Source organism: Pristis pectinata, chromosome 8 (genome assembly GCF_009764475.1).
Source record: "Pristis pectinata isolate sPriPec2 chromosome 8, sPriPec2.1.pri, whole genome shotgun sequence".
NCBI classification, from domain to species: domain Eukaryota; kingdom Metazoa; phylum Chordata; class Chondrichthyes; order Rhinopristiformes; family Pristidae; genus Pristis; species Pristis pectinata.
Genome location: NC_067412.1, coordinates 42,875,192 through 42,887,503, shown reverse-complemented (window position 1 = coordinate 42,887,503; position 12,312 = coordinate 42,875,192). Strand labels below are relative to the sequence as shown.

The 12,312-nt window shown below is 40.1% G+C and overlaps 1 protein-coding gene across 2 annotated transcripts in view; it reads right to left on the bottom strand.

Annotated features, from left to right (window-relative positions):
• Window positions 1-12,312, bottom strand: part of usp22 (ubiquitin specific peptidase 22) — a 160,538-nt gene that overhangs the window by 61,312 nt on the left and 86,914 nt on the right. For both annotated transcript variants that reach the window (XM_052022494.1, XM_052022495.1), the window contains exon 3: window positions 2,784-2,897. In XM_052022494.1, coding sequence (XP_051878454.1) covers window positions 2,784-2,897 — 114 coding nt within the window. The remainder of the gene's footprint in view (window positions 1-2,783; window positions 2,898-12,312) is intronic.

Genomic DNA, 12,312 nt, shown 5'->3' with positions numbered 1-12,312 from the left:
TTTTGTAATTACTCTATTTTCTCTCTACATTTCCTCTCTACATTTCCTCTTCAGTCAACGGTGGTTTTGCAGAAGCCTTTGCTCATGTTTCACCTTACCGCTTGCTGAACTGAATTTTGAGAACTATTCCTGGACTTGGAGTTTGGGAATTTGCCACACACATAAACTTCAAGTTTAGTTTTTGGGGTTAAATGTTTGAGATCTAACATTTTTACTTTTATTTTTCTTATCATAAGTAGTTATTAATAAAATAGTTTTTTTAACACTTATACATGACTTGGTGTATTTCTTTTGTTGCTGGTACGTGACACACTAATTTGACTGAATTCTTTGAGGATGTAACAAAGGAGATTGATGAAGGCAGGATGGTAGATGTTTTCTGTGTGGACTTTAGTAAGGCATTTGACAAGGTCCCACATGACTGGATGGTCCAGAATGTTATGGATCTTAGGATACAAGGCAAATTGTCTAACTGGATTCAAAATTGGCTTGGTGATAGGAGGTAGAGGGTGGTGGTTGAAGGATGACTTTCTCATTAGAAGTCTGTGACGAGAGACATACCACAAGGATCAGTGATGGGACCTTTCCTGTTTGTGATATATATTAATGACTTGGAGGTGAATGAAGAAGGCATTAGTAAGTTTGAGGATGACACAAAAATTGGTGATGTTGTGGATAATGAGGAAGGTTATCCAAGGCTACAACAGGATACAGATCAGATGGAAAGTTGGGAAGAGTATTGGCAGATGGAATTTAATTCTGACAAGTGTGAGACAATGGATTTTGGAAAGTCTAATAGGGGTAGGACATGCACAATAACTATTAGGGACCAAGGAATGTTGATGAACAGAGAGACTTAGGGGTCCAAATCCATACTTCCCCAAGATGGCAACACTGGTCGATAGGTGGTGAAGATGGCATATGCCATGCTTGCCTTCATAGGTCAGGGTATAGAATACAAGAGTTGGGATGTTATGTTGCAACTTTATATAACGTGGGTTAGGTCCCACTTGGAATATTGTGTGCACTTCTGGTAGCCACACTACAGGAGAGAGAACAGAGGAGATTCACCAGGATGTTGCCAGGATTGGAGGACTTTAAGAGATTGGATAGGCTGGGCTTGTTTTCCCTGGAGTAAAGGCAGCCAAGAGGTGACCTAATAGAAGTACACAAGGTTATGAGAGGCACAGATGGAGTAGAGTCAAAATCTTTTTCCCCATGGTAGGGGTATTAAAAAATAAGGCAGCATAAATTTAAAATGAGGAAGGAGTTTAAAAGGGGTTCTGAAGGGCAAGGATTTTTTTTAAAAATACATACAGAAAGTGGATGGTATCTGGAATATACTGCCAGAGGTGGTGGTGGAAATCAGATACAATTACTATGTTTAAGAGGCATTTAGATAGACAAGGCAATAGGAGGATACAGACCTAATATGGACAATTGGGATAGATGTAGATGAGCAAAATGGTTGCCGGGGCCTTGATGGGCCAAAGGGCCCATTTCTGTGATGTATGACTCTAGCCTTTAAGGATTTGCATTTCATTAGCCTATTCTTGATTTTCTGTCTCTGTGCATGACAATTTGGTCAAACATTTACATGGACCCAAAAATCTCTTTGCACCTCCACTGCTTTTACCTTTTCATCGTTCTATCCTTCATGTGTACTGTACAGTACTGTTCTATCCTTCATGGGTTCAAGTGGATCGCACTACAATGATAACCACTGGCTACAGTTTTGCCCTTTACTTAGCATATTAACAGCTTTGCAATTTGCTATCCATATTGCTTTCAATGCCACTCATCTTTATGTCAGACATAAACTTGGTTATGTGGCATTTCAATCACCATAAATGATCCATAAAAAAGGTGACCAGATCTGCCTGGGAAAGCATCACATCTCAATCTCAGCATCTGAACATCAGTCCTTTGGAGTCTCCTGGCCTCAGTCATTTTTTTTTTTAAAACCTGTCAATTTCCTTTGACAGTCCTTATAAAGTTAAAAAGGAAATAAGTTTTAACTTTAAAAAGGTAAAACCCTCATGCACGATTGATTTTTCTGGACAAAAATCTAAAAATTACAGCAGAAAGAGGCCACTCATCCCATTGTATGATGTCAGCTGGAAGAAAAAGGTTATTGAAGACTGGCCAAACTCCACATTTGAGTGGTGTGTTAGATTTGTAAGAATTGATAGAAAGTAGCAATTCTGGTGTAAGGCATGCAACAAATGATCATCTCCTCCAAAAATGTACTTGAGATTATTCAATAAAAGACAAAGCAAACAAGGAGTTTTTAAACCATCACAACTTGAAGCAGAGCTCAAAAAGTTTCTGATGATACATCACATCAATTATAAAGATAATCTCTTTTCAACACAACCAAGCCTGGTATCTCTCTACCCCAGGTCATCGTCAACCTCTATCATCTCCAGACTCTATTGCATCAGGGCTCTTCTTACCAGTCTTCTGTTTTCTACCTGCATAAACGACAGCTTATACAAAATTCATAATCAATGCCACACTAAATATCTATGCCTTCAAATGATCCATAATAATCAAACTATTATATTGGATAGTTTTAAGCTTACAGAGATGTGCCTCAATGAGTTCTTTCCCCTTTAGCTTTCAAAAGTTTGATTGTCCAAATTGGATGAGAAACAAATCAGTATCTTGAGTTTTCTACCCAGAGTGTTAGATATTCCTGGCCATTTCTCACATTTCCTCAAAGCATCTTTAAGACCAAACCCCAAAAGGAGCCAAAATAAAAAAGCAGTTGTACCACATACCTTGCAACTTCCATGCTTTTCTTTGTTCTTCTTTGGCAATTTGTTCCATGTCTTTGTCATATATATAATCTTGACACATAAAACAATATATACCTCCATACAAGAGGTCTATGGCTGAAGGAAAGAAAAAAAAGAATAAATATATGTTAGGGGGTCGGCAGTTATCATCATCTTTTGACAAAGAAATCTAACTTCAATCAAGAACAGGGTTTGAAAGAAAATTACAAGTATGGAAAACAAATCATCACTAGCTATCCTCTTTCAAGTAGCACATAAGCATATTTCTTCATAGTCTCAATTTCTTTAAAATTACTCATCCCTTGAAATTGATAGCACCATGACACCGTTAATTTTGAAATTATTAATGCCTCTAGATTAAATAAAACCCTCAAATGCATACAATATAGCACAGAAATACTACTGGTATGAATCCATGATCTCATGGGGAAAGAACCTCCGAGATGCTATAATCATGAATCGCAATCATCACCAAAAGACAAGTCCAATGAGATAGTTCAGGAGCATTTTCCTGTCTGCCACAGGAAATAATGTCATTGCTCGGATCCTCCTCAATATCTTTCTCCCAGTGGCCAAGAGATCACCCTCTGAGCCACAATGCAGATTCCATCCATTAACCCTCATTCCCAAAAACAAAATGCCAGAAAGCTGTGGAATAGTATAACCACAATGCATGGCCTATTTTGATCTTACAAAAACCTTCAACCCTAAATCAACCAAAGTTAATTCCAGACAATCCCTCAAATCTGGTTATCCTCAAATACTCATTACCATTTCATGTCTGCTGCACAATGCCATGCAAGCCCTGTTCCCAAACAACAGGCCTACCATAAATCCAATCCAAAAGTAGAAAAGTCAATCAAAACTATCATATCAGATCTCTTCGCAATTATCCTTGCTACAGTTCTGCATCTCAGCTCGAACAAACTTCCCATTGAGGGGAGGACCAAGATCACTCCAACCTCATTGAATAATGGCCCACAGACTATGCTTATGTGCATATTTTGAATCCAAGCTCAAAGTCATAATTATTCCTTCACTGAACTATACAGAAGGATGGTCTAACATCAACAACCCAAGTTAAAAAACATTCTTTACCAAGCTGGCCCTACCAACAATCAGCATGCATTGCAAGTCTTTGGAAGACATGGATCACTTTCATATCATGAGACAACTTTCATTGAAGGCATGATAAATTTCACTACCACCTCCACCAGCATAGGTGACTAAGAAAAATGTGTTCAAAGGCCAAGACTTCAACCAAGCACAACGTCTAACAAGCAGTGTTATGCCTACCCTTCTGTATACCTTGAAAACATGGATAATGAACAGCAGGCATCTCAAAACCACTGTCTGCAAAGTTCTCCCAAATCCATTGGCAGAATAGGCAAACCAATGTTGATGCTTCCTTCCAGACTAAGAACCCCAGCACAGAGGTTCTGATTATACTCAACCAGCTCCATTGGGCAGGCAACGTTCATCTCCTGAAATAGCAATTACACAGATAAGGAAGAATTTGTACTCCAAAGAATTGCAAAGCATCGTGACTAAGAGAAGAGTCATTGAATACATTCAAGGCAGAGATTAACAGAAATTTAAGTTGCAGGAAAGTCAAACAAAATGGAGAGAAAACAGATGTATTGACGTTAAAGTGAAGAATGGATCAGCCATGATCTTGATGAATGGCTGGGCAAGCTCAAGGGAGTGACTAGCCAACTCCTGCCTCTTATGGTAGGTTCTAAATGCAAAACATCCACGACCGAGGGCAACAACTGGGAAGAGACCAGATGAAGTAAACACTGGTTCTTTGAAGGATGACACAAGGGAGCTAATAATGACAAATGGCAGAGACCTGAGTATTTTGCATATCTTCACGTTGGAAAACATTAGTGGCATCCCAATAATAGAAAGTCAGAGTGTTTGATGGAGGGGGTGGATGGAGGAACAAAAAAAGAAAGCCACTGAAGGAAAATAGGCAAACAAATGAGACTGAAGACCAACAAGTACCCAAAATCTGAATGGCTTTCATTGCTGAATTTTCAAAAACTGGCTACAGAGATAGTGGATGCATTGGTTGTGATCTTCAAAAATTCCCTACATGCTTGAAAGCTCCCAGAAGATTAATAAAAAAAAACACAAACAGTGTCTTATTCAAGAAGATTAACACTGAAAATGGTAGAAACACTCAGGAGGTCATCCACCCTGTCAGCCCACCCCTCAGAATGTTGCATGTTTCAATAAAATAATCTCATGTTCTAAGCTCCATTGAGTATACACCCAACCTGATGAACATTTCTTCATCCAGGATTTAAGTTTTATTTTGATTTTCTTATACTATTCAAGAATAGATGAAGCCAGAAAGCCAAGTATAGGTCAGTTAGCAAAATATAAATTACTGGAAGAACTCCGCAGGTTGAGCATCATCTGTGGAGGCAAAGGAATGGTTAACATTTCAGATTGTGACACTGCACCAGGACTGAGTGCAGAGGAAAGATAACTGATGTATACAAGTAGGAAGGAGGGGTGAGACAGAGGCTGGAAGGTGATAGGTGTAACCAGATGAGAGGAATGATGGACCAGTGGAACTAGATGGGGAAGGGGATAGGGAAGGTGAACCAAAGGAGAAAAAAAACAAGATAGATAGGTATGTGGTGATGGGCAGATGGAACTAGGTGGGGGACAGTGATGAGTCTAGATAATGGGGGGAGGGTGTAAAACAACGGTGGCAAAACGAAGGAAGCATCAACTATGGCAGAGAGGAAGCCACGCTTTCTAAACATCAGTTAACCTGACAAGCATCATTGGGTATATGGTAGAATCCATTCTTAAAATGGTAGTAGCAGAACAATTAGAAAATAGACAATGTGGTTTTATGAAAACAAAATTATGCAGGATGAATTTTTTTTTAAAAAGATTAACATCTTTAAAAGGGACGATAGTATAAAAGATAAAGAAATCTAGCAACAACTGCACAGGGCCTGGATTTACAAGTAGCACAAATAGATGCTGGAAACACAGGTGCTGGAAACCCAAATTAAAAACAGAAACACTCAGATCAGCCTGCATCTATGAAATGAGAAAGTCAGCTTTGCAGTGTGATGACCTATCAGAACTAAAAGTTGGAAATCAAATATACTTCAAGTTGCAGAGAACGTGGGAAGGAGCAGAGGGAACGTCTGTGATAGAAACCACAAGAGACCAAATGCTGCAACTGGCATTGGTACCAGCTCAGAGGGTGGTGAAGGCTTGTTAATCGAAGCTAATCTGTTTAGAGTATATGCAAAGAGAAAAAAAGATGAATGAAAGCAGAGGAAACTCAAACAAAAAAAAAATAAAATGAGATTCAGAGTTTTGTAGTTGTTGGAAGTCAGAAATAAAAATTTAGGGCACTGCATTCTGTGCTCACAATGTCGTCTCCAGCAAAGAAACCAATCACAAATGGGGCATCCATTTGCAGAAGGTTTCCATTCAGTCCAGAAGGGTGCCCCTGAGCCTCCAGTTGCCATTTAATTTTCCATCTACTCTTAACCCTGATCCTTGACCTCATGCATGTGTCAACAAAGCCCAGCATAAGCCCTTGGGACTCAATATTATATCCAACCATTTCAGTTAATCAGCATTTTCCAGTTGGCAACAAAACTGTACAATTCTGATGAAAGATCATCAGCCTGCAGCATTAATGTGGTTTCTCACTCTACAGATGTTGCATGAACTGCTGAATACATCCAGGATTTTGTTTTATTTCAGATATCCAGCATCTGCAGCACACTGCTTCAGAAGAGAAAATCTTTAGCTCTGTTGTCTCAGCATTAGAAGATACTTCCTTAAACTTCGATGCTTCTGTAACACAATTTGTTGGAGTGATAGGAATCTACAGTACGTACTTCAGTAACAAAACAGGTCACATCACCTTTTAAGTTTAAACTCTTGCAATAACTTCTGTCACCCACCCCTCACCATCATCACCTCCTTGCTTGCTCTGAATTAATATAAAACTTTTTGTAAGCAATTAATTCCTTTTTGACTATGATCGGTGGACAATGCTTTAGCACTACGTTGTGGTATTCCACATTATGAACACCCCAAGTAGAAAGTTCAAATAAACAGAATGCAGCCAACATGGCTCTTTGCCATTCAGTTTGTACAATAACTAGAGCAGAGGTTTTCAACCTGTGGTCCACGGACCCCTGGGGGCCCACGGCGGGTTGCCAGGGGATCCCTGAGCAAGCCAAGAAAAAAAAATGGAAAAGTGACCTGTTACAAAGACGTAGCTTACTTGCTTGCTCGCTCCACTTTTCCACTATTCAGAAAATCAGCCATCTCTATTCTGTTATAGGCGACGATCATTAGAGACTTACACAGTGTTCCCTTCTGGTAAGCTGCCACTTAATATTCGATTTGCGTAGTCAGAGTAGTCAGTAGTGTTCACTACTCACTACTATTCTGTTGTGCACTGTGCTGTTAGCAAGACTGAGTGACATTGTTGGTGTGCCTTAATAATATTGCTTACTTACCGTGCATTTACGCCACAGTGACGTCACTGTTAAACGAAAAGTGCACAAGTGTAAATTTTAGATTAGTTTTGATAATTTTGTTTGTCAGTAAGTAATTAAACTGTCCAGCGTGTATTGCTGAGTATGGAGAAATTTCTGAAGAGAAAAGCTGACCAGAAACCAGAAGATTCTGATGACAAAGGGGATAAGGGTGACTGAAAGAGAAAACAACGCAAGTACAATCCAGAATACATTTCATATGGCTTCATTGCAGTCGGGACAAATGCAAACCAACCCCTCTGTTGTGTGTTTGCAAACACTGTCCAACGATGCAATGAAACCAGCGAAATTGAAGCACCATTTAACAACAGTGTGTCCAGATATTGCCAGTAAGCCGAAGGAATATTTTGAGCAGCAAAAGCTGTACTTCAAGCAGAAAAGGCAAAATGACAGCCTGTGCCACTGTAAATGAGAAGGCTCTACGCGCATCATATTTGGTAGCATTACAAGTAGCATGTTCCAGAAAGCCTCACACAATTGGAGAAGAGCTTATACTGCCTGCAGCAGTAGATATGTGCGAAGTTGTACTGGGAAAAGAATCTAGTCAAAAACTGAAAGCCATTCCACTGCCTGATAACAGTAAGCAGAAGAATTGGCGATATGGCGGAAGATATACAGAGCCAGCTGATAGCACGTCTTCAGCAAGTCAGATTTGCGATTCAGCATGATGAAAGTACTGATGCTGCCAGTGCTGCGCAGTTGTTGGTTTATGTTCGATATTGCTGGGATGGAGAGGCTTTGGAAGACTTTGTTTTGCAAGGCACTCCCAGGGCGTACAACCGGTGAAGAACTTTGCCATGTGCCTGACACTTTTTTTTGTACAATCGGCATTGGCGTGGACACAGTGTATTGGAGTATGCACGGATGGTGCTGCCACAGTGACGGGATGGAAGTCGGGTCTAGTCGCACAAGCGAAAGTAGCTGTTCCACATGTAGCAGCAACCCACCGCATGATTCACTGTGAGGCTTTGGCTGCAAAGGATATGGATGAAAATCTTGCGGATGTGTTTTCCACGTGCATTAAAATCGTTAACTTTATCAAAGCCAGGCCACTCAATCATCGTTTGTTTGAAAACATATGCCATGAAATGGAAGCCGAGCATAAGTATTTGTTGCTACATACAGAAGTCAGGTGGCTGTCACGAGGCCATGTTGTGCAGCGTGTATGAATTGCGAGATGAACTGCTCATTTTTCTAAATGAGCATAACGGATCATTGGCACAGTTCTTGACAGATGAGACGTTGGTTGCCAGATTAGCTTATCTTGCAGATATTTTCAACATTTTGACCAGCTTAAATCTATCATTGCAAGGACCTGGCTCAAATGTTCTGAAAAGACATGATAAAAATCAATGCCTTCCAGAAAAAACTCCGTATCTGGAAGGGAAGATGCGAGCAAGGCGTCTATGATATATGTTTCCGTTGCTGGCTGACTTTCTGACAGTGAACGAGACTAAGACAGAGGCCATTGCGAGCACCGTTTTAAACCATATTCAACAGCTGTCACATTTCCATGAGTACTTCCGCGATGATGACACGAGCATGTTTGATTGGATTCAAAATCCATTCAAATGCATGCTTACTGACATAACTGGATGTGAACAAGAAGAATAGGCTGAACTGTCATCTGATAGGACTTTGCGCTTGCAGTTCAACCGAATGTCACTGTTGTCGTTCTGGATAGCATGTTCCCAGGAGTATCCACTGCTGTCCAGCAAAGCCGTCAATGTTCTGTTACCACTTGCAAAAACTTACTTGTGCGAAATAGCATTTTCTGCAGTCACTGCCATGAAAACCAAATACAAATCAAGACTGAACATTGAGGATGACATACGCGTATGTTTGCCACACATACCACGTTTGGACAAACTCTGCAGTGCAAAACAGGCACAACCTTCACATTGAACTGAACACAAAGACACCACTGGTAATTATCGGTGATTGAAGTAGTCACTATTTCAATAGGGCCTATGTGCAGTAATTTAAGCGTTGTATGTATGAATTATCAATTGTTTGATTTTGTGGGCTTCGGGGGTCCACCATCTAACAAGGACACGTTCTGGGGGGCCGCAGCATGAAAAAGGTTGAAAGCCACTGATCTAGAGGACTTAATCACAGACATTAATGATTGGCTGATGAATCACTTCCACTTAGACTGGAAGCATTTTATCATCACTACACTCCCACAATGACTAATGATAACAAAACCAAGAAATTTAAATACCAAAAGTCTATAATTTTATTTAAAGAACCCCAATAAGTTCAATAGGTAATTAATGATATATGAAGCCCGAGCAGCATACAGTACATGGACATAACTATTAATCATGATAGCAGAAAGATGACCTGTTTATCTGAATGGTGTATTATTTAGTTTGATGTGGCTTGGCATGCAATTCCCAGCTTCAGCATGAGCTCTAAATAACGTAGATACTCTCCCATTCTAAATAAGTCATTTAACGGACTCCATTCAGGCTCAGTACAAATGACATCAGCATCATCCAGCATGACAAAAACATTGCAGCAACTTCATTCATTCTAAACAGCAACAATTGCAAAATAATTAAATCAAGGATGTATTCAGAACTTATTTATACATTTCTTTGTTCTAAGTCTTACCCAGAAAATAATTCAGTCAAGCATGACACTGAAGTTGCTAGAAAACCCATTGTTGAGACGACATCTGAAAGAGGCTTAGTGCTCTACATGCCAAGCCATAGGGTTCAGCAAGCAGCAAGGCTGGTTTGATGTTAAGAACACAATACATCTTTCCTATGAATAGGAAAACATTAAAATTCATTCAGTGAAGTGCAGAAAGTTCTTTATGACCTGGTCAACTTTCCTTCCTTAACCAACCAAACCAAGTAATCATTCTTCTCAGTGCTGTGGTGATTGCTCGGTATCGTTTGTAGCATTCAGCAGGTGTACCTATGGAGTCTTATCTTCATTCTTGATTCATTGCTCGGTATCGTTTGTAGCATTCAGCAGGTGTACCTATGGAGTCTTATCTTCATTCTTGATTCATTAAGTGTGAATGTTCCACATTTCATAGGCCTCCTCACTAAAAACATGCATTGAAACCTTCCCAATTTGTGTGAATGTATTTTAAGCAATGGTGGCAATAATGGCGAGGACACTGAGGAGGCTGATGTTTACTTTTGTTGTATTACAAAAGTTTCAGCATCCTGCGCTACATGCAGCCACTATGTGATATGGAAGGAGGGTGTGTCTTTAAGGAGGGACAGGACTCCAATCATATGGATGGCTCAATCCTTCTTAAAAACTGCTTTGAACCTTTAAGAAAAAGGCTTTTGAAAGACAAATTCCCTGTCACAAAACACACAGTGAGTCTATGAGAGCAGCTCAGTGGCTATTTATGTGGTTGCTCACTTTTGGTCAACTGGTCAGCGAGGAGCCCAAGGATGTAGATGGCAGCTGGTGAAAGATAGTATGTAGAAGTTCAAACTAATTGAAGATGATAATTGATGGGTAATAGCATCTACCCTGCACATCAGCTCAAAGTGAATGTGGTCCAAATATGTTTCAATGTGAAGTTATCAGGAGCATCTCCATTTCTGGCTTTAAAGGAAGACCACTGATGAAACAGTCGGGAATAATTAGATTCACATCCTGTAGAAACGAAAATCCTCTTGGAGTTGTTTGACCATCAAACATCAGCTTTTGTGCACTCTGTAAAAGACTCTAGCCATTGTGGAGGACCCTAGCAATTGGGGGTGCCTCAGTCACCCCCATCCCATTTAAGCTCAAAAAGACTTATTCTGCATCTTAAGAGCCTAACTACAAAGTTGTATTGTACAACAAAATACAGCATTTTACCTGATGTTACAGAAAGCTACCATTTAGTCCATGAGTCTACCCCAGCTCTTAGAACAATGCCATCCCTGCAACCCAAAAATCACATGCCCATCCACCTACACTTGGGGCAATTTACAATAGGCAATTATCTACCAATCAGCAAGTCTTTGCATTGCGAGGAGGAAACCAGAGTCCTCAGGAGGGAAACTGACCAGGCACAGGGAGAACATGCAAACTCCATACAGACAGCACTTGAGGTCAGGATGAAAGTCACATTGTCAGAGCAATCAGGTAGCAGCACTAATTGTTGTGCCACTGTGAATAGAACACCAAGTCATGACTCCATAAAGCACTAGTAAATCCACTTATGGAATCAAGTCTCACTTTTGTCTTTGTTTTCAGAAGATAGAAGAAAGATGACACAGGACAGAGTTAGCCTTGAATGCAGTTGATGGATTCCTTAACAGCCATATTTAGAGATTGGTTTATTATTGTCATATGTACTGAGACACAATGAAAAGCTTTTGTTTGCATACCATCCAGACAGATCATTCCATACATAATCACATTAAGGAAGTACAAAAGGAAAACAAAATGCAGAATATAGTGTTACAGCTACAGAGAAAAGTACAGTGCAGATAAACAAGTAAAATCCAAGGACCATGATGAGGTAGATCGAGAGATTACAAGCTCATCTTTATAATACAAGAGGTCCATTCAAGAGTCTTATATCAGAAGGATACAAGCAGTCTCTCCTCTAGTCTGGCCATACATGTTCTCAAGCTTTTATATCTTCTGCCAGGTGGAATGGGGGAGAAGAGAGTATAACCAGGGTGGGTGGGGTCCTTGAGTATGTTGGCTGCTTTACCGAGACAGCAGGAAGTGTAGAAAGAGCCAGTGGAAGGGAGGATGGATTTCACGATAGACTGGGCTGCATTCACAACTCTTTGCAGTTGCTTGCAATCTTGGGCAGAGCGGTTACCATACCAAGTTGTAATGCATCTGGACAGGATACTTCCTATAGTGCATCTATAAAAATTGATAAGTGTCAGAGACATGTCAGATTTCCTTAGCCTCCTGAAGGACTAGTGGAGTTGATGTGCTTTCTTGGCCATAGTGATTACATGGCTGGACAAGGACAA